The sequence below is a fragment of the Opisthocomus hoazin genome, chromosome 8 (genome assembly GCF_030867145.1).
Source record: "Opisthocomus hoazin isolate bOpiHoa1 chromosome 8, bOpiHoa1.hap1, whole genome shotgun sequence".
In the NCBI taxonomy this organism is placed as follows: domain Eukaryota; kingdom Metazoa; phylum Chordata; class Aves; order Opisthocomiformes; family Opisthocomidae; genus Opisthocomus; species Opisthocomus hoazin.
The window spans coordinates 39,155,652-39,182,188 of NC_134421.1; the positions used below are offsets into that span (position 1 = coordinate 39,155,652).

General features: G+C 41.1%; 1 protein-coding gene across 5 annotated transcripts in view; it reads left to right on the forward strand.

The window, feature by feature from the left end:
• Window positions 1-836: 836 nt before the first annotated feature.
• SCAF11 (SR-related CTD associated factor 11) overlaps window positions 837-26,537 on the forward strand; it is a 50,081-nt gene continuing 24,380 nt past the window's right edge. The window contains exons 1-4 of one of the 5 annotated variants that reach the window (XM_075427993.1): window positions 837-970; window positions 5,284-5,330; window positions 17,870-17,948; window positions 18,780-18,934. In XM_075427993.1, coding sequence (XP_075284108.1) covers window positions 17,888-17,948; window positions 18,780-18,934 — 216 coding nt within the window. In that variant the 5' untranslated portion in view covers window positions 837-970; window positions 5,284-5,330; window positions 17,870-17,887. Of the gene's footprint in view, window positions 971-1,679; window positions 1,836-5,283; window positions 5,331-17,869; window positions 17,949-18,779; window positions 18,935-26,537 lie in introns of those variants that run through there. The other 4 variants (XM_075427992.1, XM_075427995.1, XM_075427994.1 and 1 more) reach the window with 4 other exon arrangements.

Here is a 26,537-nt window from a genome sequence, read left to right on the forward strand (position 1 = left end):
TTGGGGGCACACAGCCCTTGGGGGGCACACAGCTGAAAGCCCCACGCCTCTCCGCAAGCGCTCAGGGCGGCGGCAGAGGCGGCTCCCAAGGGCCTCCGCCTGCCCCGGGCCTCTTGCCCCGCCGCCAACGCCATCGCCCCAGGCCGGGGTCCGCAGGCCCAGTCTGGGCCTAGGCCACCTCGTCAGCCCCCACTGCCTACTCGGACAGATCGCGCTCCTGTGGCTACAGGGCTCCGTCCGGGGCTCTTTTGGGATAATTTTATTAAAATAATAATTAAAAAAAAAAAAATTGCAGCAGAAGATGGCCCACGTCGCGGTCAGATGACGTCACAGCCACCGCGCCTCTCCACCTGGCCCTGCCGCCGCGTCGCCACCAGAGGGCGCCCCCGCCCGCGACGTGCGGCCCCGCCCTGCCTCCCCCCCTCCCCCCCCGGCCCGGCCCCGCGCGCCCACCCTCTCTCATCCCATTGGCTCCTCGCCGCCGCCGGCTGCCGGTCACGTGCCCGCCCCTTCCCGCCTCCCTTCGCCCTCTCGCGACTCCCCCGCCCCTCCCCCCCTTCAAGAGGGCCCTGGAGGACCTATCCCACAATGCTTCCGCCGGCGGCGCGGGACTGTTTGGAGGCGTCTCGCTGGCGGGCTGCGCCTCCCGCCCGCCGCCACGCCACCGCCCCCCCCCTCCCCCCCCGGCAGCGGAAGGTGGCAGAGCAGCGCCCCCCCGCGGCGCCCGCCGGCGTTGCGCGCTCCCGGCGGCGCGCGGACATGTGGCCCGGCGGCCGCTGAGCGGGGCCGCGCCGCGCCGCGCCGAGCCCGCCCTCCGCTCCCGCCCCGGCCGGCGCTCCTCGGCCCCAGCGGGGCGGCGGGCGCCGCTCCCGGAAGCCCCGAGGCGGCGGCGGCGCGGGGAAGCGGAGGCCCCACTTCATGCGGGGTGGCCGCGGAGCAGTGACCGCGCGAGGGGACGCCGCGGCGCCAGGTGAACACCAGCGGTCGGGGCCGGGGCGGCGGGGGGGCGGCGGCGCCTGCCTCGGGGGTTTCGCTGAGGGGAGGGCTCGGGGCCGTTCCCCGGCGTGGGGCGGCGGCGGCGGGCAGGGCCCGGGGAGGGGGGGCGGGTGGTGCCGCCGTGCCGCTGTGCCCGGGGCCTGCGCCTCCGCTGGGGGCCTGCCGGGCTCCGGCGCTCCCTCCGCCGTCCCGCTCCGCCGGGCAGAGGGCGGGGTTTGCTGCCGGCTCCGGCCTCGAGTTTCCCCCCGTCCCGTCCGGGAGCGGGCCCGGCCCGGCCGCCGTGACAGGCCGCTGCGGGGGGGGGCGGCTCTCGGCCGCGTCTCCCGGGGCGAGAGGGGAAACAAAGGGGGAAGCCCGGGGCGATCCGCGGTTCCCGGGAGACCGCCCCCCCCCCCTCCCCCCCCCCGAGCCGAGAGCTTTTGTGAAGGGACGGCGGGAGCAGCGGGCAGCCCGGCCCGGTGATCCGTGAGCGCGGTTGGCGCGGGGCCCCCCCCCCGCCGCGGCGCCGGCCCCAACAAAGGTCCCGGGCCGGGGGACTGGGGGGGGGGGGAGCTTCCCGGGAGCGGCCGCGGGAGGAGCGTCCCCGCGTAGCGGAGGAGTTGCGGGAGGACTTGGCGGTTGCGGAGGGAGTTGCGGGGAGAGGCTCCGCTTGCAAAGCCCGGCGCCTCTTTTGTGGTGTTGGGGGGTCGGGGCTGGCTCGGGCATCGGTGGAGTTGCACGGAGTAGCGCTGGAGCCTGGAAGCGATGCGGTTACCGAGCCACCGAGAGACTCACCAGCTCTCCTGTGGCTTAGAGTACATCGTGTCCTAATTCTATTTATTTTTTCTTTCCCCCCTTTGGTGAGTATTAAAGAATATTATTAGCCTGAGCCCCATAGGCAGCTCAGCTTTGTTTGGCAACCCGTCTCCACGTTTGTAACTTTGGAACACTTTTGGTAGGATTGAAATTGGCCCCTTTCCTCTCGCACGGTTTTTATTTTAGACGACTAAATATTTTTAAGTTTTTCGGAAGAATGAGGTAACAGAGGGAAAGGCTGGCTAGTCACTGTTTGTTTAGTATCAGTAACTAGGTACTGTTGGCAAAGAACCATTTACTTAAAAAGTGAAGAGACGGTGAAGGCTGATCAACATCTGATTAATAACTATGTAATGGATTGGAATGCCTCTGGTTATCGAACAGCTGTTTTAAGATAATTTTATAGCTTTTTAGGGCTTTGATAACCTTAAAGGGTGATCGAGCTGACTTAGTGTCTGATGCTGTGTTTGTACATCACTGATATATTGTGGACTTTTAATTCTCTTTCAGTGGATCGTAGTTTTGAGTGAAGTGTAATCTAACTTAGAGTTTTACTATGTGGGATTCAGACTCTCACACACAGGAGAAGAGGGATGGGGGGGATTCCTTAGTCATTTTGTCACAGTTTCTTTTGATCTTAGCAGAAGATTTCTTAAATGACGAGGTGACAAAAACTTTGGTGGTTTGTTTGGTTGGTTATATGTGGTAATCCATGTCTCTTCTTTGTTAACTGGAAAGCTGCATTTAGAGATTCACAAGGTTAAAAAAAATGGATAGCATCCTCTTTAGTTACATGGAAAAGACTTGGAAATGATCCAAAGTACTCTTTCAAAATACTTCATTTAGAATTTCTAGGAATAGTGTTTGTTGTTCTGTTTTCCTTAGATGACACAAGAAATGGGGGCGGGGGGGGGAGGGCGGAAGGAGGCTATTTTATTTAATCTTTTAGTCACAATGTTAAATCTTTTGCAGCTTTCAATTCAGTAGTATACATTTGCTGATGTGTCAACTTCCAGAGTGATAAATGGCCCAAATAAGAAATACATCAGTTTTCTTTCATGTTCCACTCTCTTTAAAGTCTGTTTGTGAATAAGCAGAATGGACAACAGCTTTGTGGCCTGGAGGGACAGAAATCTCTCTTCCAAATGGTCTTGAAAGAAAATGTTCTTCAGACCTTCTTTAATAGCAGTAAACCTGGATTCACTAGTTTGTCTTATATTCAGATTATCTTTAAGATTGGGAACACTTCTCCAGGAATTTGGTGAGTTTTTTGAGCATCAGTTTATAGTGCTCAAACACAGGATGTGAAGGTTGTTGAGTTTGACTCGACAAGGAGGTGTAAGTTTGTCTTGTTCTCCAGTTATTCGGCTGTCACTTCTGAAACATCCAGATGATGAAGAGTTGCTTTGTGCTCTTGATTCACTGTAGTTTGACACAGTTGATGCATGACTTCCAGCCTCTGGTTTTATAAAACTTACAGATGATTCTGCTCATGACACATGATGGTTCTGCTCTGGTCACAAACATCTGTTGTTGTGTTTTGACTTTTTTCCTGTTACAGGGATTCTTGGCGAATCTCTGTTTTCCACTGTCCTGAGTACTAAAAAACCTATCAAAAACCCATAAGTTATTTAAAGTTGTCATTATTTAGTAATTCTTTTAAGAGTGATTTTATTTCAATTTATGCTGTATTTAAACATACATGATATTAATGGGAGGGGAAGGGAAAAACTGCTAGAAGAAGTTTGATGGACTGACTTGCCATACCTACACCAAAATTCTTGAAGCCTGGCCTGCTGTCAGTCCACTGTTCAGTGTTGGGATTTTCTTTGCCAACAATCTAAGGTGAGGGGAAAAAAAAAAAAAGCCCTGCTGGTTAATAGTAACAAAAACATGCAGTCCAGTTCCCACTGGTAGCTAAACTGGTTATTCAGTGCTCTCTATCATTGTTACCAGTTTGTCTTAATGAATTCTGAAATGATTACAGTTAATCATTTAAGATTAAAGTAGATTTTATAAATCTCAACATAGCCCAATTTTTTTTGCCTGTTTTTTTTTGCAAGTTGGAGGTACAGTGTTAAACAGATTTATACCCCAGCCCTTCTTCTGTAGTCATAAATACTGGGGGTCTCTAACGTGCATATTCTGTAGAGCACTTCAAAACATGGACTAGTTCCTGGTTTTTCAGCAGGACAGGCACATTTTGTTTCATCTGTATGTGCTAGTGCACTTTGCCCTGAAGGGCAGCAGCCTTGATTGGAGAGGATACTAGTACAGTGACATTGTATCTTCTCTTCCCTACTTTTCCATCTCTTTACCCAACAGTTGTGGATGTGGGCACAGTTAGCAAGCAGAAGGCTGTGAACATCGCTCTTTTGGATTGGAAAGTTGCTTGGTTTTGTTACCCTAAACCACCTGAGTAGGATGGTTCTCTTGCGTAGGAAGTTAGCTGCAGTCATGGAGTAACAAATGGCAGGCTGTAGCTGCTGGAAGATGGAAGGTGACTGCGCGCCTTTCTGTTCCCTGAAGCGGCAGCTCTGCTGTCCCGAGCAACTGTCCGTCGCCTCCACATCTGGGTCTGGTGGAGTGCCAAAGGCAGGGCGACTGCGTTGGAAGGGCTCTCAAAGGCTGAGTGTGCATCGTCTGTACTTCAGTGGCCCACACCAGATTCAACAAGTAGTGTTTCTGTCAGGTGTTTAAAAAAGTAAAAGAGCCAAGGAAGTTGCCTCTTCCTTCTAGAAACATTCAGCTTTCCTGCAAAGTATTTTTATGACACACCAGATACCTTTCCTTAAGACTTCTAGTTGAAGAAACAAATTAAATTTAACCAAATGGGGAAGCTGTCACTTCTAGGCTGGGGAAATTAACTGAATTGACAAAGGATGATCAGAATAGTGCATTTGACTATGTATGAGTAGGCAAGATTAAAATAAACTTTGTATAAAAATGCATTTTCTCCGGTAATAAATATATATACACACACCCGCGGGCATATGTGCATCTATGCCTTACATTTGTGTATATTGTGCTAAAATGAATATTTTCACCCATTCATTTTTTATTATCAAGTAATGCTGTCTCTCAAATTATTTTGATGAAATGATAGTATTACTCTTTCTCTTCTCTCCATGAGAATGTAAAATTTGAGTTTGAACTCAAAAATACTCCATCACAGCAAATGTGAAAAAGTAACATTATAATTTTGTGATTCTGTGGCCAGTGGTATTTCTTATTTACTTTCTCAGATTATTTCGGATTATTTCGTGTGTATGTGTATATATGAATGTTTAAAAAAAAAAAAATACGTAGAGAGAATTGAGAAGAAGAAATATGTCTTCCAGAAGGTGTCTTCTAAAGCCTAATACTGTGGTAAATTGCAGTATCTGATCACTTTTTCTAATAGACACTAATAATAATGTCTGTCTTAATGCAGATTTATTTAAGGATTGGTGAACTCCCATTAAAATGCAATCTTTGTTCCTCTGTTATTAGGTCTGTAACTACTGCTTAACTGCGATCTGCCTTCAAAGGTACTATCTGTGAGTAAACCTGAGTGATGCATTTAATGATGTTTGGAACTTTTCCAAGCTAGTGTGAAATTGCTTGGAAACGTCAAGTGAGTTAACACTTCTTGTCTCTCTACTTAATACCTGGCTTTTGTGAGACTGCCAGCAGTAATAAGGAATGTGAAATTCCATGGGATCAGTGACTCATAGAAGTCTTCAGATATGTCCATACCTTTAGACAGCAACACAGGCCAAAACTGCAGCAGTGAAGAGTCCTCCTACCTTTCTTGGTGTGCCACAGGAGTGGTGGAGACCCTTGCATGAAACTGAGCTGTACTGATATTCAAAACTTGAGTTTTAAGGTAGAATCTGAAGTTAGGTGCATGCTGTTAGTTGTGCTGCTCACTGTCCAGAGCAAGTAACTTCAGCAATTCTGAACACAGGAGGGACAGTGAAATTCTTCTGTGCTTTCTGTATGGCCACTGGATAAGCACTTCTTGTATGCAGTTTTGCTTTTTCAAATGTTCTTATAGTTTGTTACTTGTGATGCAAAAGATGGTGACCCCAGTGGATAGATAGGTGTAATGAAAAGTAACCTGAAGTCCTGTGAAACAGTTGGAGAAAAGCAGTCTGTTAGGACTACTTTGAGCTCACTGGAGTTTTGGTTTAGAGGTGTTGCCAGATAAAGAGATCTATAACAATGAAGGTACAGTATATCTTTCTCTCTAAATCTATGCAATTGTGATTTTTTTGAAATGTAGTTTCATCAGCTCGAGCAAGAAAGGCACCTTATCCAACTCTGAGATAAGTCACTTGATACCAGCAGTTGCTTTGTGGTTGTTATTGTGGCGGGAAACTTCGAATGCAAATAGGGCTCATCATTGTGAGGAGCTTCTAGTATGTTAGATGTGGGAAACTTAAATTCGTTTTGAAGCTTTGTAATAAGGTAGAATCATCATTTATAACAAAAACTAGATTGGTAACTTAAGAATTCACAGTGAAGCACTGTTTTGTTGTAGGTGATTTCTTGATGCCATCTGTGCAGTGGAAGTAACCCACAATGGTTATTAGCATGTTTTTGTATTAGTAGACTGTTCTCACTAGTTAAAGGGAGGGGTCATGGAGTTCAGGATATACTTTTCAAGCTCAGGTCTGGCTTTTTCCCTCTTGCGTGGTTAATAGTTTCTGTTACCTTTTGTGTGTTGCTGTTTGTGCTAAGGAGACCTTTTCTCACCTACCTGACTTCCATTCCTGGCCATGTTTTTCTAGCTTTATTTTAGCTGTCTTGAAAGTTATCGCTGAGTAACGGCTGTGAAAGCAAGATCAACAGTAGTTGAAACTGCTTATTCCCCATCTGTCTACTACTTCTGAAATGATGTCTAATGCGTTGTTATACTACAAATATTGTAGGAGATATCATGCAAAATACAATTACACTTATAATTATTTCAGTTGTCATAAATCCTTTGCAAACTCTTTCTTCCACCATTTTCCGATAACGTAGCATTTATTTTTGTCCTAGATTTGTAAGAGGTTGGTGTGGGTCTTTGACCTGAGCTTATAAAATTCTGTTATTCAAATTCAAAAAGAGCTTGAGGACCGTGTTTTTGACACCATAGCTTTCATCTGGTGCCTGTTTTTTAAGAGTATGCCTCAGAGAGGCAAAATGTACTTCTAAATAGCTATTTTTTTTAATCAATATCTGAAATTACTTTTTATGGAAACACATTTTTTTAATACCAAAAGAACATGTCGTATCTCTAAACTCTTCGTTTGATGCTTAAAATGAAAGAACAGCATGCTTTTAATAGAACAATCAAATTCATTATATTTTTATCAAGCGTGGGGGGGGGGGTTCTATGCAATCTTCTGTAGTGTGCTTTTCCATTTAAGTAAATCCATAAAATTATAGGGAAGCCTATACATTGCATAAAATTTATTAGAGGGATGCCCTTCGGTTTCCAGGCGTTCAACGTTCAGAAGCTGAGAAAGACGACCACCATGATGTAGGTGAAAGAAGGAATGGTGGTAGTCTGTAATTGGACAATTACATGCTGTTTCTTCTTTTGCCAGATTCAGCCCGTTCTTCTTTGGCTCGGTGTACTTTTTGAAACACCTACCACTCTGGTTTTGTTGCCCCATTAATTTTTTGCATCTTAAATGTGCTGCTTGCCATTGCTACTGTCCCTGAGCTCTTCCATCTGAGTTCAGTCTTACTTTGTTGGTTTTGCCCGTCATTTTTCCTTCCACTGTTAGAAGGTCTGAGCTTTTCCGCTTCTGTCTTGGCAAGGTCTTTTGGTTCAGCTCCTGCATCCCTGGTGTTTAAGTCCAGCTGTTTGGGTATGTTTAGGGTGATACTAAGAAAAATAAAGATGGTCTTCCTAGTTTCTTTAGCATCGGATAAATGATTGCAACGAGTCCTGCTGTGTTGCCATAGCACTGGCTGAAGTATGCTCATTCATCTTGTGGGAATGTTGCATGTGCAGTGTAGCAATGGGATAGGAACCTCAAATTATGAGTCTATGCTGAGCACGGATCAGGTTTATGGGGGGGAAAAAAATGAATGAAACAACTAGGAAAGATTTCTTGAGTAAATGCAAACTTTTTCCACCCAGATCTATGACGTGACTAAATTCAGGAGGATAGCTGGTATGGAAAGCGTATTCTTGATCTTGGTGACCAACTGCCAAATACCTGCTCTTTGGTGTAAAGCATGAAAATACTAGTGCTTCCAAGTGGCTAGAAAAATGTGCCTGCCTTTTTTTTTTTTTTTTTTTTTTTATAAAAACTGTTCTTGGAAATGGCTGAGCCATTTTTGCTGACTTTGGTATGTAATGCTATCCCTTCCAGCTGCAAAAGTATGCATGTGACTAAGGACCCTCAGCAGTGGAAGGCAAGGTCATGAGTTTGTGCTGATTTGATTTAGTTGCTTGAACCATGTGCAGCAAGACAATAGTATCTAATTCCTAATTAGTTCCTGTTATTTGAAAATCTCAGCTTCACCAAGTTTAGTCACAGACTACTTAGAAAAAACACCTAAGTGCTGAATTGTACATTTTGTGAGAGAATGTTATGTACACTATTTTCTCTTTCATATTTCTTTGTATTGTGTTAATCACTATGGTACTTAAGTGTTTTATCAGCAGTATGTGGAACAACATGACTTAGCCCCTGGCATACATGCATGTTCTCCCTATGGGAGTGGTTGTGGTACGGAGCTTCTTCTGTTGGGAGTCTTATCGTACACATGCACACGTGAAACAGCAGCACAGTGCACATTGCCTTATACTGAAAATACAGTTTTGGAAAGCAAAATAGGATGGTCTTTTAATTTCTGTGAATATACATTTCATCATCTTGTATCAGTCCCTAGAAGGTTCTATTCATCCCGTCTTCTATATAAATGAGGATGTTTTTTCCTGGGGGAGTTAACTGTGGCTCCAATGACTGTTCCTTCTTATGGCTGTCGTGGACCCAGACATGTACTTCTGTAAAGATTAGGTCTGAGATTGTCTAGTGTAATTCAGAACGTTTTTGGTAAAGTGGTGTTATGAGTGGCAGCCTTACTGAGGAGCTGCTCTGCAAAATTGCCTTAGTCCAGTGTGTAGGGAAACAGCACGGCTTTGACCCATCTGCTTTTGTGTTGTCAAGAGCTGACAGAGGCTTGAGTAACGTGGTTTGTCTTCTGGCAGAGTGGAAAGGGATTTTCTCACAAACTTGAGAAATGTCACTGAAGAGCCAACAGGGACGCAAGCATAGCTTTAAATTACAGGTTAGATTGATCAGCTGTGACATATATACTTTGAATCAAACAAGACTGCACTGTGACAACTAACTACCCAAAGCGCACTTCCCCCCCGCCCATTGCTAACTACAGTTTTAGCTTCGTGTAGTTCTTGGTCTGCAAACTGAATTTGCCGAAGTGCTGGACCATCCTGGTTGTCAGTGGTCACCTGAACATACCAATAGCATAGAGCTGTCATTTCACTATAGTTTGGTATGTAGTCTCATGTGGTCTGGTGAGTTAACCTCACGGCTGCTGGCGGATACTGAAAATGCTTGATTTAGATTGACTTACGGAGGGAATCTGCAGAGGTACAGTTTCTGTGTATGAGACCTTAATATGAGTTCAGGAGGCATCCTAAACTTCTGCCACCTATGCTAGTGGAACAAAGTGGTTTACGGTTGACAATGCAGAAAGATGAGAAATGAAATTTGCCTTCTGTAGATAATTACCCGTCAGTGCCAGTAAGGTAGCTGTAGTTCAGTACCAAACTCAAATTTGTCATGTCTAAAAGCTGTGAACTGCTGTACAAGCTTGTAATTGGCTTTCCTTCACCTCTCCATGAGTTTCCTCAGAAAATGGGGCTCAGCCTTGTGTGGTAGCATGGTGAGGACCGATGCATACAGGGAAGCTTTCTTCAGTGTGTTTTTGACAAAAATAATTAATATCCCTTTGATGCTTTAACTGTTTTGGTCAAACATCATACCTTTTCTTGCTTGTGGAAGTGTAAGTCTTTACGTGGATTGTCCCAGTAATTATGTGGATGCCCATTATTCTGATGAGCAAATCAGCTCTTGCATGTATGTCATCTTTGGGGGCTGTGTGTGATAAAGTGTTTCCCAAGCCTTCATGTCTTGTGTTGTCTGAAGTTATCTACTACTTAAGACTGATAAAATGGCATGCTCTTTTGGATGGTTTCTTGGGATGGGGTTTGAAATTTCACTGAAGACTGTGATAACTTTATTATCAGTTGAATTTTATCACAAGATTTTGGAGTTTGTCATTTTGTTACTGCTTGTTTTCCAGTGCTGATGGTTCTTCTGTAACCTACATCCTTATTTTTCTTGATTACTAGGTAGAAAACTAATGAGAACTGGTTACTTTGGGAAGGAAAGGAACATGAAGGCTGGTAGATCAGGGAGCCAGCTGCATGACTGGGATGCTGAGGTGAAGGGATGCTTGTCCCGTGCATGAGTTTCCCAGTACAAAGACAGATGGGAAGTTCTTTAATAGATACCGGTTGATGATACTGACTTTGTTGCTATTTTCAGTCTTGGTGGTACTAACTTTGCTACTGTCTTCAGTCTCTCACATGGGTAAATCTGTTGGGGTTTAGGTTTCTCTTGGCTTTGATAGTAACTCTTACTTAGGAGCATTAAGCTGGCACCATGCTGTGGTTAGAGGTATTAACAACAAAGTACAATTTTTGTGATAGAAGTATGTTGCCCTTTTTTTTCTTTTCAAGTTGGTAGTCTGTCTGGTTTAGTTCTGTGTTGTACTGAAGCTTTTTGGATAGTGACTTTTCCAAGTAGAGCGGGAACGTGATTATTCACCCTTACACATATGAATAACATATGATGAATAAAGTATTCTTCAGTTACATTTAGTAATTGTAGAATACTAAAGAAACTTGTGGATCAGCATGACCTGTCAAGGCACAGATACATGAAATGGTACTGCTGACATTGTCTGGCTACCTTCTTTTACTGTCCAGTAAACTGGAGCGTTTTAAATGCTAGACACTGGAGTTCAGTCTGATTTGTAGCAACACTTCAATGCGTAACATGCTGTAAAGACATAGTGTGTTCCTCACAGTTTATAGAATATTCTCAAATATGTGAGGTCTTATAAAATGGCATCTTTCTTACTGCCCTGATGTTTTGCCTATGTCTTGCAGGTGCTCTTTTGTTAAACTTCAGTGAGGAACAGTGTCTTCCCCCCTGACTTAACATGAAGAGGTCTCTATGGCAGGTTTAAAGCTGGTTTATGATTACAGGCTTTATGGAGGAAGGAGATTAGCTTGTGTGTGTGCCCACTGTAAGTTCTAAATCTTTCTTGAACTTCTTGGTTCTTTGGATAGTCAGACAGGTTGCTAAATGATAATTACTGCTCCTGAGCCACTGCAGCAGTTCCTCAAGCTGTATTTGCACATTTCCATAGAGTTCTGTGTGCCTTCCTTGCTTAGGAGACCATTATGATGTTGTCCCATATATTTCAGAGTGCTGACTAGTCATGAGCGTTGAGTGTCCATAGCTGCTCTTCAGTTTGTTATTGTTGAGGTGGCCACAAAAATGAAAGCCCTTTATTTAGCAGGGACATAGCTGTAGCCCCAGCAGTGTAAGTGTGCTTTATCAAAGTCTTGCTGCTAGACAGTGGAAAAAGAAGTGCTGAGGAGGGTATCCAATGTGGTGTTCTGGGGACGTTTTACTTCTTCTGTGTAAGGAAGGGGAAAGTCAGCGGAAGGCAGTGTATTGTTTAGGATGGTATAATTCTAGCCATTTCTCTTGTGACTCTCTTGAGTAGTTGCATCCTTAGAGGGACTGGAAGGAGTCTTTAAATCAGCAGTGTCTCCTTGCCTAAAGAGCACTGGATAAAGACCTGGCTGAATGGCCGAGTGCAGAGGGTGGTGGTGGTGAATGGAGTTCAATCCAGCTAGCAGCCAGACACGAGTGGCGTCCTCCAGGGCTCAGTTTTGGGTCCGGTCTTGTTTAACATCTTCATCGATGATCTGGATGAGGGGATTGAGAGCTCCCTCAGGAAGGTTGCAGATGACATCAAGCTGGGTGGGAGTGTCAATCTGCTTGAGCATAGGAAGGCTCTGTAGAGGGATCTGGACATGCTGGATCGATGGGCTAAGGCCAATTGTATGAGGTTTAACAAGGCCAAATGCCGGCTCCTGCACTTTGGTCACAACCACCCCATGCAGCGCTACAGGCTTGGGGAGGAGTGGCTGGAGAGCTGCCCAGCAGAAAAGGACCTGGGAATACTGGTCGACAGTTGGCTGAACTTGAGCCAGCAGTGTGCCCAGGTGGCCAAGAAGGCCAATGGCATCCTGGCTTGGATCAGGAATAGTGTGGCCAGCAGGAGTAGGGAGGTGATCGTGCCCCTGTACTCGGCCCTGGTGAGGCTGCACCTGGAATACTGTGTTCAGTTTTGGGCCCCTCAGTACAGGAAGGACATTGAGGTGCTGGAGAGTGTCCAGAGAAGGGTAGTGTGGCTGGTGAGGGGTCTGGAGAACGAGTCTTATGAGGAGCAGCGTCAGAGGAGGTTTAGGCTGGGTGCTAGGAAAAATTTCTTTACTGAAAGAGTGGTCAGGCATTGGAACAGGCTGCCCAGGGAGGTGGTGGAGTCCCCATCCCTGGAGGTGTTTAGAAAACATGTAGCTGTGGCACTTTGGGATGTGGTTTAGCTGGCATGGTGTTGTTGGGTGGATGGTTGGACTTGATGATCTTAGAGGTCTTTTCCAACCTATGATTCTTTCCAAGACACTGGATCTACGTGAATGGGCTTAAACCACCTATAGAAAAAGGTTTCTCTTTCTATCCCCAAAAGCATAGCACTAGTCCCTTTCTTTCTCTTCATCTTTGTTGGTTCTATGGCATTCCACTTGGGAATGCAGACAAGGTGCCATCTGAGCATGCAAAGAGTAAAGATCCTCTTCAAAAGCCCTCTTTTGAGTGTGCTTGTTCTGTTCTCACTAATGTTCTGGCCTGTGAGATTTTACTACACAAAGGAGCAAATCCAGGATAAGTGCTTGCAGATCCTCAGTTCAGCCCTCATTTATTGGAGGGCAAACCACGTAACTGAATTGTCACTTGAAACAAGTCTACCTTCCAGGCTTTTCAGACAACTGAGAAGTTTTTCCAAATAAAAAGAACTGTAGATGTTCTTGATGTGCTTTTGCAAATACCCAGTAGCATCTTTTGTTTTTTTTCTTTTCTCAGAGTATGTGTTGTGTTAGACTTAACCGTGCAAGTAGGTAAAAAGCTTTTCAGATATTCAACTGCCATTGGAAATACTAAGTGTTTCCTCAGCCGATCTCCAAGATAACAAACGAGTTCTGGGAAAAGTTTTCAAAATTTTCATCAGCAGCTGGACATATGCCCAGTAATGGTCCAGAGGTTATGGTAAGCCCATAGGGGGAACTCCAGAGGACACTTCATGTTCTGCCATTAATTACAAAAATAATCTCTGTTTTTGTAAATGTGGCTAATTATTGAGATCCGTTTTTCTTAAAAATGTACTTGGTGAAGGAGAATCTTAAACCTCCTTACAAGGTTCCTTAAATCAATATGAATAGGACAAAATAGAGTCCTACTTATTGCTGCTTAAAATTTTTATGGGAGTAAAAGGTGTCATTGTTGTTTCATATTTGAAACTGATTGGTTCCTGCATTAGTAAAGAAATCAAAACACAACTAGGAGTGCCACAAATCCTTTCTAAAATAAAATATTTTTAGTAGAAACAGAACAGTCAAAAGAAGTTGCTACTATGAGTGTTGGTGCAACATGTATCTAAGAACTTGAAAGTTTAATTACAAATGTTGAAGTTAAGTCCGTTAGGGGAACAAGAATAGGCCAGTCTTGGACATAATTTTGCACTTGCTTACTGGAGGTCTTGTTGGATACGTTCTCAATTTCCAACCCCCTTTCGAACTGAACAAGTGTACTTCTGTGTGGATAGGTCTCTAGACCCTTACTGTATTGGATGAAGACTTCTTTTAGTTAGTCAAAAAGGTGTGTGCTAGTTTCAAGTGTTACTTATAATTAGGCTACTACAGTTTTTCATCTGATGATTTTTCCATTCCTATTTGATTTTAAGTTTCTAAAGATTTTTTTAAGTAATAGGTTTTAGTTTAGTAAGAAATTCAGTTGCAGAACTTTGAACAGACCGAGTGTTCCCTTCTGCGTGCACAGTGAATTAGTGTTGAAATACATATGTATTTTTAGGTTATTAATCGTATGAAGTAGTTTGTGTTAATATAAAAGGTAAATCACACTTATATTTCCATGATACAGAAAATGGTTTAGTGTGTAAATGACACTTGTATCAGTCTGCTTTATGGAGTTGTTTTAAGTACATCATGAAGCTCAGACAGACAGTGATATTCCCACGTTCTACAGTTAACTCTGTTTAAGCACTTCTGTTGGCAGATGTCTTTGGCATCTGCCTTCCATGAAGACAAGAACAGGAATTTTCTTTGAAGAATAACCTAGAAACCTAGATGTTTAACTCCTGTAAAAATAATGGGGGGTGGAGTGGTGGTGTGTACTTGTGATAATGTCCTTGTTCACTATTTTCAGTTTAATATATGAGAATATTCTTGCTTCTATCTCAAATATGAAATTAAATAAGGTATTTCTCGTGCAAAGTAATACCATTGAAAACTTACAAGCACCAGAAAAGTACACTTGTGGCTGTAGTGCTATGCTGTCTTTAGGCAGTATTAGGAAGTATTTCATCTATAGAGTTGAGGGAGTGGTGTGATTTTGTTTCTGTCAGCAGTAACACAGTACAGTGCTTGTTGCTGTCAGTTGCCTTGCATGTGTGGGTCTTGGGGTATTTTCTAACATTTCACATCCACAACTGAATGATTGTAACTAGAACATGCTGGTCATGGGTCAGTGGAATCTGGTAGAAGTACTCTTTGGATATTAGCATTCTTCAGATGCGCAGTAGCCTGATCGGACAGGGTTAGCCAAGGATGTGGACATAATTTGATCTTCATGTGAGCTCATACAATTGGGTAACTGGGAGAATGACAAAAACTTATCTCACTTCTTTCACCGTCTGCCCCCCACCCATGACTACAGATTTCATGTATGGCATGCAGCTGGAGTGCCAAAGTCTGAGAAATACTTCCAAATCTCCTTGAAGTCTGAAGAATCTAAAGGAATATGTCACATTTTGGGACAAATGAGAGTTCTGTTTTCTGTGATGTCTGCTCCTCCTAAACCACTATATTCTCTTTTCCTAACTCTGTTTTTGATTTTATAAATTTAACAGCAGTCTTCAGTGTTAACCCTTCTGCTATTTCAATGCCTGTGATGCCCCTTGTAATATAGTGAAATAAACAGTCTTTCCAAAGTTAATCTGTTAAAATAGTAGATAAATTTTGATGATGTCTTTTACTTTAGTTATGAATATATATGTTTTAGTATTATTAAATTCCTCTGCTGTGTTGTGCGAAATGCAGTGCCAAACTGGCAAGGTGTGCTGTGCAAAGTGATCTGTGAAATGCGTTAGCGGCACTCAGTATCTGTTTAAATAATAGGTTTGTGAGACGAACGATGTAACACTGCATAAATATTTTCAGTTGCTGCACATCTTGGATTTACTGATATTCTGTCAAAATCTTAGGATCTCTGTTTTCCTAATTATTGTAACTGTGCAAGGATTTCTGGGACATCTTTGAGTCTTAGAGTATTAATGGAGAAAGGGTTACCTTTTCTGGGGGAAAAACAAATAAAAGGAGCTTCTGTAGATTCTGTTTCTGCACTCTTAGTCAACTCAAGATCTGTGTTATAATAAGCATGAACTCCACAGCTACTGCTAAAGTTAAGATTTGGTGTCTAGATTGTGTCTATTTAAAACCTTTTCTGTGGATGGATTCAGGGTGCAGAATTCTTGATCTTCCCTTTAAATGGTCTCAGCTGTGATGTGTCCTGGGACTTTACAGGTTTGAGAGAGGTTTGAGCACAGCTTATGGGTTTTTCTGCTTCTGTAAAGCATTCCTGAGGCTTTGTTAAGACACAGAAAAGAAGGAATGTTCTGTTTTATACATAAAAGCATGTATACCACATAACACCACATGATTTAAACTTTTTGGGACCAAAGCCACTTGAAAGCCCTTTTGCAAATCAGTGAAAACAACAGACCTCCATCTTGTATTTTAAATTCAGATGTGTTTTTGGTGGTCTTACTTGTCCTAATTTGATGCAGATTTTTCTTGTTTAAGGCATTAAATTTTCGAGTAGCAGTTTGGCCTTTTGTTGGATTTCATCTTGTCTAGCCTGCAAAGGATAATAGGTGGTGTTCTGATCAGTGGTTGTTCTGTGAAGAGAACTTGTATACAACTTACGGCATTCACTGCAACACAGTCTGTATTAATATTAGTGCTACTACCTGCTCTACAGTTGATGGCATTTATCCTAATGATATCTTTAAGTCATTTATATATCAAAATAGGATAGCAATGTGGGGGGAAAATTCCTCTATAGCTAGGTTTTTGTTATGTTCTTCCTTCCCTTTCCCCACACTCAGCTGACTTGATTCGTATGTACCTTTGGGGGGGATTAAAAAGTAGTTTCTAATGGGAACATTGAAGCCATTGAGCATTCTCATTACCTATTTCTAATTAGTTTCACAGTTTTGACTATTTCTTTAATAAAGTTTCTGTGTTCAAGACTCAGATCAGAATCCTGCTTTCCTGGATTGCCGAAGAAAATGAGAAGTGTGTTATGTGATGGGTATCTGCGGGAGCATTTTTCTCAGTAAAAAGAAATGATAGTTAAAACACTTCCTGCTGCCAAGATTGAGCAATAAAGACTTGATCAGAAGATAAGCTTTGGGAGGCAAATTCTGGCTTTCCCTCTCCTGGATATCCAGGTGGTAAAGGGAAACCAGTGTAGTTTGTAAGTGAAATAGGAGGAAGTTTAGCTGAGTGTGATTGTGGTATTCTCGGCTCTGTTCTGCTGCTTTTTCTAGCAAAGGCGCTAAAGAGTGAGGGGTTTGAAACCTGAGTTGGTTTGATTCAGGTTGGAATGCTTAAGTAGCGGATATTGGTAATTTCTGGTTTCTTCAATCTCTTGTGAAGTTTTAATTTGTCCTTTTAAATAATAAGAATTTTTAAAGCTTTATGTAGTTCTGAAGAAAACTGCTGGTCCCTCTAGGGCTATTGGGTTGGAGCTTTAGGTGCTTACACCATCTCTGATGTGGCTACAGAAGTTTGAAATACAGGAGATTCAATCCTTGGGGTAGCTACTTTTTTTTTTTTTCCCCCAAGCATTTCATTCTGCATGTAGTAGATAAGCCTCCAATGAACATACACTTGCTCTTTCTTGTGGGAGATCAGATTCTTTCAACCTGTATGATGTGGATCACAAGAATATTCTCTATCCATGTTATTCTTACTTCATACGGCTCCTTTGGAGAACAGTTAAAAGGTGCATCCTCCCCATTCATGAGACTCCACTGCACCCCTGCTTGTCACCTGTCCCTTGTTTGATGTGACTTTCCCTGAATTTTTTTTTTTCTGAGTGCCAGTAGTTCTAATCGTATGACAAAAGCAAGCAGCAAGCAAATGTCAGATGCTTTCATTTTTCTCACTTGCCACTGCTATGGTGATGCTAGGTGTGGAAAACAACTAACTCTTCTAGTGCTTGTGTGTTTAGTTTTGTTGCTCCAACCATTTGTGAAGGGCAATTTGCAGATGTTAGTTACTTCAGTGTTACCTGAAGTGGCTTGCATGGAAACTTAGCAATGCATTAAACTTTTAATAATAAAAGCACCATTGGTGGTCTTAAAACACTGCAAAAACTTTGCATTTGTTGAACAAAAACAATTTTCAAGTTGGAAGTATCGGTTTCTAGACAACATTAATGGTGCTCATAAATTGAAAACAGATTGTGAATGATCTATATCTAACTCTTAGTGTCGTGTGTTTCTACTCTACAAAAGTATAATGAAATGGAAAGCACTGGAGAGCACTCATTAAACCCATAATAGTCATTTTTATTTTCAAGTTGCAGTCTAAATGAACTGTGCAAACTGTTTCTGTGTTTTCTAGACTGCATTTCATAAGAAGATGAAGAACAGGAAACAATATATTCAAGATACTGAGGGTCAAAAGCATGAAGGCATGGAAGGTAAAGTCTGTGTGTGTGAAAATATTCAAGTATATTATTCAGATTTAAGCTGTGAAGGTCAGATTTCACATTTACTCTCTCAATTAGTATGCTGCTTGTTTTGAAAGAAGTTGTGTAAACATAACCACTATCTCAGCATATTTTTCTTTGGCCTGTGGGGTCCCCAAATCCTTTCCTGTCTCTTCTGTTTTTCACTTGTTGACTTCTAGTAGCAGAACAGAAATGGAGATAGCAATTGTTATTCAGAAAAAAAATAATTTAGAGTAAAATTCCTTGAAGACAAGGTCTTACATTTTTATATTCTGAAAACAATGTCTAGCGTTAACAAAATTTGGGGCATTTTTTATTTAATGTACATAATTAGGTAAATATTTGAGGATGTTCAGATTAAAATAGTCTGCAAAACTAAAATAAAGGAAGACCATGTGTATATAAGATAATGAATATAGAATATGCTGGTCTAATTTATTTCATGGAGAGAGAGTGCAAACATCTGAGGAGAAAGAACTCGGGAGAACGATGTCTACGTGGCCAATAGGAAACACTGTGTGATGCTTACTTTATTTAAATAGCACTAGAGCTAACTTTCCTTTGTTCTAATGGCAAATATTGGTACAGTGGTCTATGAAATGTGTTGTGTAGTATTTTTCACCTGAATTACATTCTTTAACTATTCCTCTGGCCAGCGTCTTGACTGCATTAGACCTGAAAACTTGATTAATTTGCTCTTAACTACATAAAATTGTATCTTATTGCCTTATTATTTGAATCTAGAAGGACTGAGTTTCAAAAACTGTCAAATATTTTAAGTGTCAATGTTAATAATACCAGGTGAAGAAAATGAAGAAAGCTGTTCCTGTTCTACGCGATTATATGATGGTGACACATGCCCTATCTGTCTGAACTGCCTTCTAGAACAAGAGATTGGTTTTCCTGAGAGCTGCAGTCATACCTTCTGCATCACTTGTATTCTTAAATGGGCTGAGGTAAGACTGAGAACCAAGGTGTGTGTTTATTTTTCAGTGAAATCTATTGCATCTAATACCTACGGATTTTTTTTTTTAATAAAATAGGTTATGCATTCTGACTTTGCACAGAAGCGTTTCAATGACCAGTTTGTAAATAGATCATAGGAAAATTTCTCCTTAGTGCAATAAAGTACTTTGTTTTCTTTCACTAGGCATCCTGACTTACTATGTGCCTGTTGTAATACGGCAGTGTTGTTAGCTTAATCTTATTTTGTTATCCCTTACGCTGTTTGTCATACTGTCAACTCTTACAGCTGGGACGAGTATGTTTTCATGTTAGTCTACAACATGAGTCTGATAAAACCTTAGTTTTCTAACTCTGAAGAAAATTAATCTAGAAGGTTTAGTGTTATTCTGAATTAAAAATTTTTGTTTTAATTATGGCTATTACTTGATCTGTGTCAATACCTTTGTGATAGTTCTGGAACCTTGAAGAAAAATGACTTGTTGAGGATATTCTTGATGATCTTATTCTGTGTAATCCCTGTTTGCCCACGTATGTCCTGTATGTATCTTTATCTTTCCTGTAACTTTCAGTTGTCAACATAAAACACCAAATTAGAATTGCTTTATGCTGGGGGGGGGCTGTGCTCAAATGAGATGCTGCTTTTTATCCTGCTTCTGTGCACTTGAATTGGTTGCTCATTGTAGTAGAGATCACTACTTGATTTCTTTGCGATAACTTTCTTTTGAAGTAAATGGTGATTTTGGTTTCAGTAAATCGTTTAGAATGTTGGTATCACTCATATGTGTGTATATATACATATGTATTACCTATTATTTTTTACTTACTATATTTTAACTTTAATTTTTATGTTGTTGATTACTGAAGGCAGACAGTAACATAAATCAGTTCTTTATGAAGGTTTTGTATGAACTTCAGAGTATTAAAAAAGGTTATTAGATGAAACTTGCTTTAGATTCACAAACCAGATAGTGTACTAAGTCTCCTGTTGCCAGATTTTCTGCTCTGCAAATGATTAATTGCAGTACTCTTATAAATAAGGGAGAAGGAAATTCTCATCCACAATTTTATCCTGGCTTCCTTAGCTGGTTGTTGAAAGGTAATGAATAGTGACATGCACAGGGAAGCAGTACAGTGGGTGGAGGGCTTGCTGCTGGATTTGAGTTTGGTCACATTGTCTTAACAGATGCTTTTAAACCCAATGAGGAAGGGAAATTTTCTTGTTTTAGAGGTGAGTGATACAACATTTTTTTTGCCATGTCAGGTTTTTTTTGGCAGAAAGTACTATCCAAATAGAATAAAAGCAACTGCTGCTCTTAAGAGTTTACAGGTGATGTAGATGGAATGCCGTAAAAATGGTGGGGGGTTGTTTTTAAAGCTACGTAAGGCTTCTACTGCTTCTTTCCATTAATGACATCTGATGGGTAAAACCAGCCAACCTGCCTTTTCTGAGGGTACTGGGCAGTTGGACCTGTTGAGTTCATGAAACTCCATTTCCTATTCTAGTAGCTTTAATTAAAAGTAAAGGAAGAAAAAAAAAAAGTGGTGAAAACTGGCTGACAGGATGTTCAGAGGCTTCAGCTGTGTGAAGCAGATGAAGTTTTATAGCTTGGAATGATGGAGACGTATTATAAGCATGTGGCCATGTGAAGCATGCTGATGCCCTGTGGGGTTTGTGTTGACTATTGATATTTAGTAAGTAAATGGTTTTGTTCTTTTTGAGAAGTGTTGCATAAGGTTTAGCTTTCTCTGCGAGTTCTTGGTTGATCATAACTAATGAAAACTAGATAATTGACAAGTAGCCATTTTAAGTCACTCTGAAGAATGAAGATACAAAAATTATCTGCTCTTTAAAAAATACGCTACCAGATTCTGTTCAGCGATTAAGTATTTTTATTGGGTAGAAATAAATAGGTTTTATAAACACTATTTTTCTGTTTAAGCACTGGAGAATAATAAAATTAAGAGTAAGATTATTGAGAAAAATCTTTAAAAAAAAAAAAACACACACACAAAAAACACATGTTCACATTCCGTGAAGTGCTCTTTCGTGTGTCTACAGTTACACCACGTACACTTACAGGCTTTGCCAGCAGTCTGTGTTCAAGTTGGGTATTTCCTCTAACTTTCTGTGTTGCAGATGGGCTTCAAAATACAACAGGAGCTACTACTTCTTTAAACTGTTGTTTTCAAATTCTACAGAATCATTGTTCTTCTGAGAGTTTATGACTTTTACATATAACTGTGTAGATTCTAATTAGAACCAAGGTAGCTTAGGCAAACAGTAAGAGTTTGTTTACCATTCTGCTCCCTCTTCTATCTGTGGGAGTTTTTCAGCATTGCAACTGCAGTGAAGTGTCCTGTACCGGCAGGTTTTCTGTGTGCAAGGAGCAGCCGTAACACTTTGAAGATCTTGCTTTTTAAGAAGAGACGGAGAGAGATAATATAAATAGGTATATGTGCACTTAAAAGCAATATATAAAAATCACTTTTAAGCGAGTATGTTCTGGTTTGTTCCATGAAGGGCTACAAAGGTATAGGAAATTTGCCATAGAACATCTAATATATTATATCCTGATGGCTAAATCTGAGCATTTAGTTTCAGAATTAGGTAGCATTACAGTTGAGTTGGTGCTGTATTTTCTTTCCCTTTAAGGAAAGGTGTCCAACTTGTAAAAGAAAAATGAGAGGCAGATCAGAATCCTCACTAAAAAACTAGTCTTTGGATTAAGGGACATTTAAAAAAAAAAAAAGTTAAATTGTTCTACACTCTTTAAACTCTGCTATACTGTGAGACTGTTGTCTTGTGTGCCTTTGGTCATGCTAACCAGAGCTCTCCCAAGCATTGCTTGGCAGCACCAGGCAGGCAAACTGCTGGGGACTGTTTTTAGTGGGCATGCAAAGATTAACATAATACAGTGACAGCTGTCAACTGCTTCTGTAAACTGAATAATTTACTAATGGAGACTTTCAAGCTTGAGACTTTGTTATTTCAGTGAGGCTATGTTGGGAGATCATAAAAAGTAAAAGATGCTAAATCCGGAGCTGAGGTTATTGGACACACCCTTCAATGGGAGTGCTGAAGGATAATGTAAGTGAAGGGTTGCTTTCAGTGTAAGAACATGTACGTGATAACACTGTTCTGCCCACATAACAAAGAGGGAGTGTTGGGTATTGTTCTGTGTGTAGAAAAGGGGAGGGGTGGGGGGTGAACCAATAGAAAAACCACAAAAACCCGCCTATCTAGAGTCTTCAAACACCATCAGTATTGTTGTGTTACACCAAGGGAAGTAATTACATTATGTGTTTCTCTTGTCTGTAATACCATGAGTAGATTAAAAGTAGTTGGGTCAAAACTATATTTTTAAACTTCTTTCTGCTACGTTTGTGTTTTTTATTTCAGTTGGTAAGCACATATGTTTTAGCTTATAATAATCAGTTCTGAAAGCATTTAAGTAAAGCTAATGTGAAGGGAGGTTAGCTGAGTATCCATGGCAAGCAGATACAGGAAGTAGCCCAAACCACCTCAGCTAAGGCAGCTGCTTTAGCAGCAATAGTATCTTGCCCGCGTGCACTAGAGGAACACTCTCTACTTTTTTTTGTATTTTTTTTAAAGAAAACAATCTTAAATTAGAGGATATGGATATTTATTCTGCTTTACTGCAGGTTTTTTAACTTCCTGTCTGTTCTTCAGAGTGCTTATATCTCTCTCTGCACCTGGTTTCCCTCATTCATTTTTCCTCATCTAGAGGATTTGAAAGCGGAGTACGTTCAGCTGTAAATTATCCAAAGCGTTGGGGCAGATTGAGGTAGACCCTGTGCAGTATCAGTGGTTGACTTAAAAAACTAAGCAGTTGGCACGAAGAGCTGTCTTGTGTTACATTTCTAGCAGATGTTCTGCTCTTAGAGTAGTAGTTTCCTTTGTCCTAGTATGAGGTTTGGTTCATTGATCGTGTAGATTATACTGCACATGTATATTCTTCTGAGGGTAGGGAGAGTTGCCTGTATGGTAAATGGAATTCTGAACCTATATTCCTTCTGATCTGGTTTTCATTTGTCCTAACGGATATAGGACGGAATCAGTTCCTGTGGCAGCAAGCTCCACAGAGATCTGCAGTACAGAGCACTGTGGGCAGGGTTAAGATTACATTCGTGAACCAAATATGCATTGTGTTCAAAGAAACGTTAAATCTAAAAATCAAAACAATAATAAAAAACCTCCTTGTTCAAGTGCATCCAAGGTAATGCATATATAGACAATGCATCGGAGAACTGCTGCACAGAAACTGTATTAATCATTCTTTCACAAAATGTAGACTTTAGATACCTTTTTTAAATTGCATGTATGTCTTTGCGGTATATAGTTCTTCTTGGCATATTTCCTTGCCAAAGCAGGGCGGTTGGACAAGATGACCTCCAGAGGTCCCTTCCAACCTTAACCATTTTGTGATTCTGTGATTTATCAAGTACATTCATGCAGCAACGTATGAATGTTCATGTTGTTAAAGCACAGTGCAAAAGTCTGTGTGAGTTTTTTGAGTTTGACTTCAATTCTTCCGATAATACGGTGTCAAAGGAAGTACAATGACACGTACAGTATCTCTCTTAGCATAGAGTTCACAGATCCTTACAAATAATGGATCATTTCACCTGTTCCTAAAGACAACCACCATTCCAACAGAACTTGTCAACACTGTATGGCAATTTTGGATTGGAAAGTAAGGATTAGCCAGCTGTGTGATGTAGGTAGAGAGAAGATTGGAATTATAACTAGGTAGTTTGTTGATTAACTGTTGAGACTAGAATCTCTGTTCTTATGCACTTTGTATCTTTACTATCCATGAATATTTAAAAAAAAAAAAAAAAACCAAAATTTAACATCTCTTGTCAGAAATAGTGCTTTCCTAAAGCATAACTACAAAAACTTCAAATGCCTTTCTTAAGCGGACTGAAAAAAACAAACATCCTGAGTTTCTCCATTTTTCTAGAGAACAGTGTGTTTCCTCCTGTCTTCCTTCTTTCATCGAAGTGTGGAGAAGGATTTCTCATTACATGTGTTGCCATCGTCTCCCTTTTCACTGAAGTTGGAGGCGGAATTGTGGTGAGCTTTTTAGTGTACTATTATTACTAGGTGGAGTGAAATACAGAGATGTTTCTTTACAATCTAAACCTCACCTTTAAGCCTGAATTTAGTTATGAGAATTTGGTGTTATTTGTATTGCTTAACAAGTTGTCTAATAAAGAAGCAGTGAAGAGTGCAGGACCATGTTTCTTTTTTGGATCAGCAAAACACATTATAGGGGAAGGGACTTAATGCAGTGACTTTAATTTTATACTCACATCTTGTTACTACTTGTTATGAAACCTCAAAACATGGAACTTGATGAGATGGGGATGTCTGTCAGAGTTATTTTATCAGCCAAATACATTTTGGGGTTAGCTTGCAGCTATTCGTGTAGCTTCCTGAAAATTCCCCGCTAGAATATAGTCACTGCTTCAGCCCTTTCTCTGCTTCACTTTGTTCAAATGCTGTTTGAAGTGACACAGTTGACATAAGGGACACTTACTACTTGAGCTTAGAAATCACAGTTTTGTGGTGCTGTAGCCGTTACAAGAATATTGAACATTATGCCTGTGGAGCTAAAGCAAGATTTTTCTAGAGGGTCATCAAAACCAAATAAAATATTATGAAATGAGTTTTTGGGAAACTTGAGAACTTACACACACATGCTCATGGATAGTTTTTCAGGGTTCCTGAACACTTATGTATTTTTATGAAGAGAATTCTCCAGATATCACAGGATAGGTGAAAGAATGAATCACTGTAGAGTTACCAGTTTTAACATGAAAACTAGGAGTAGTTTTGTGTGGAGAGTATAACAGTCGGAAGATAGTTTGAAGTGTGCTGAGCTACTATTCTGTGTTTGTCAAAGAAAAGCACTGTTGGGAAGAAAAGCAAACCAACTCACAAATACCATCTGTGAGGTTCTAGTGATTTTGATGGTTGCGTTAAATACTACATGATCTGATTGTTAAACAGTTGTATTGAAGGAAGATACTGTATGAAGCTGTGGTGGTTCTGCCATTGTGAAGCGTCCCACGCTCCTCCTCCCTGTGCACAATAAAAGTGATAGCTGCTGCTTGGAGTCATTCCATCTCAGTGACTTTTTTCTTGTTTTAAATTTTTGCCTCCCAAAAGGATAGTGTACATTCACTATTACTTACGATGCTACCTGAACAGAAGCCTCTGAAGGAGAGGAATTGCTAACTTGCCTTCAATGAAAGAAGACTCAATACTTTCTTAGGTTACTGAACCATATTCTCAAAAAAAATGGAGATGCGTAAAAGGCCACCATGCCTCATAATTGCTTCTTGTAAAAATGTAGTCAACTTTTACCCTCATTCCTTTCTATAGCAGCACAAATTCAGTCTTGCTGTTGGGAAAAGGGACAGGGGAAACTTTTTTTTCTTCCATTTCCATTTAAAAGGCATTTTCTTATTTGTCTGCTGACACATAAGAGCTGATGCATGTTTAGACAAAAGTGTTATATAGATGAAATAACCTCTAGTTTACCTCAGGGCTACCCAGCAATTGTACTGTGCTGGGGAGCAGGAGACTGCGCATGGGGCTGTCCTGTTTTTGTTAGAATTTCACTTGAGAACTGTCAGATAATGCTGGGGCTGTGAAAAGCAAATGAATAGGGGTGAAAGGAGCATCTGCTGTTCCTGAACATAATGGTAGCTTTGGATTCTTCCAGAACATTTTCCTCTTTTTCTACTCCTGTGTATAGCTGTATGTAATTGTTAAATATTTGTCCAGAAGAACTGAATGTGTAACAGTAACATTTTTCTAGTGGAGCAAAAACACTTGTCATTTGGATTGCTGTTAATCTCACTTAGTATTCTATGGTACTTCATTGCAATGAATAAACATAACTTACTGTGACTTAAACTTGGGAAGATAATCTAATATTCATGTGTAAATTTAATGTTAGAAACATTGTATTCTTGAAAAAACTCCCTTTTCAGCTAATTTAAATACTGAAATAAGACTGAAAATGACTTAAGAAAATGAACTTCCTTCTACCTGTCTCTGACAATGTAGTATGTCTAAGAATCGAAGTATTAACCTTGACGTTTGCAGCTGACTCAGCAGTTACAGTACACTGCATACTGTCAGATATCCCAAATGAACAATATACTGTTATGTTAATGTGGGTTAGCTTTACGTTGACTACAGGACAAAACTGTCTGCATGATCTGAGTCCTTGGCGAACTGGCTGAATTACCTGATGTGCTTTTCTTAACCAAGGCCATGACACTGCAGGGAGCGATGGTATCCCCCCACAGAGGGAAGTTTTTAGTTAGGACAAAGTACCAGATCATCAAAAGGAGAGTTAACGGCTTTAACTTATATTCTTGTTCAACAACTTGTTCATGAAACTACCCCTGGCTTTTTTTTTGTTTTGTTTGGTGTTTTTTTTTAGTCAGTCTAACTTTGTTCTGTCTACTTCAGTTGAAATCAGAAGCTGCCTGAATGCTTGAGGTTTGGAGGCTGTGTAGGTGAAAAAGAGCGCTCTTTGAAACTGAGAAAAG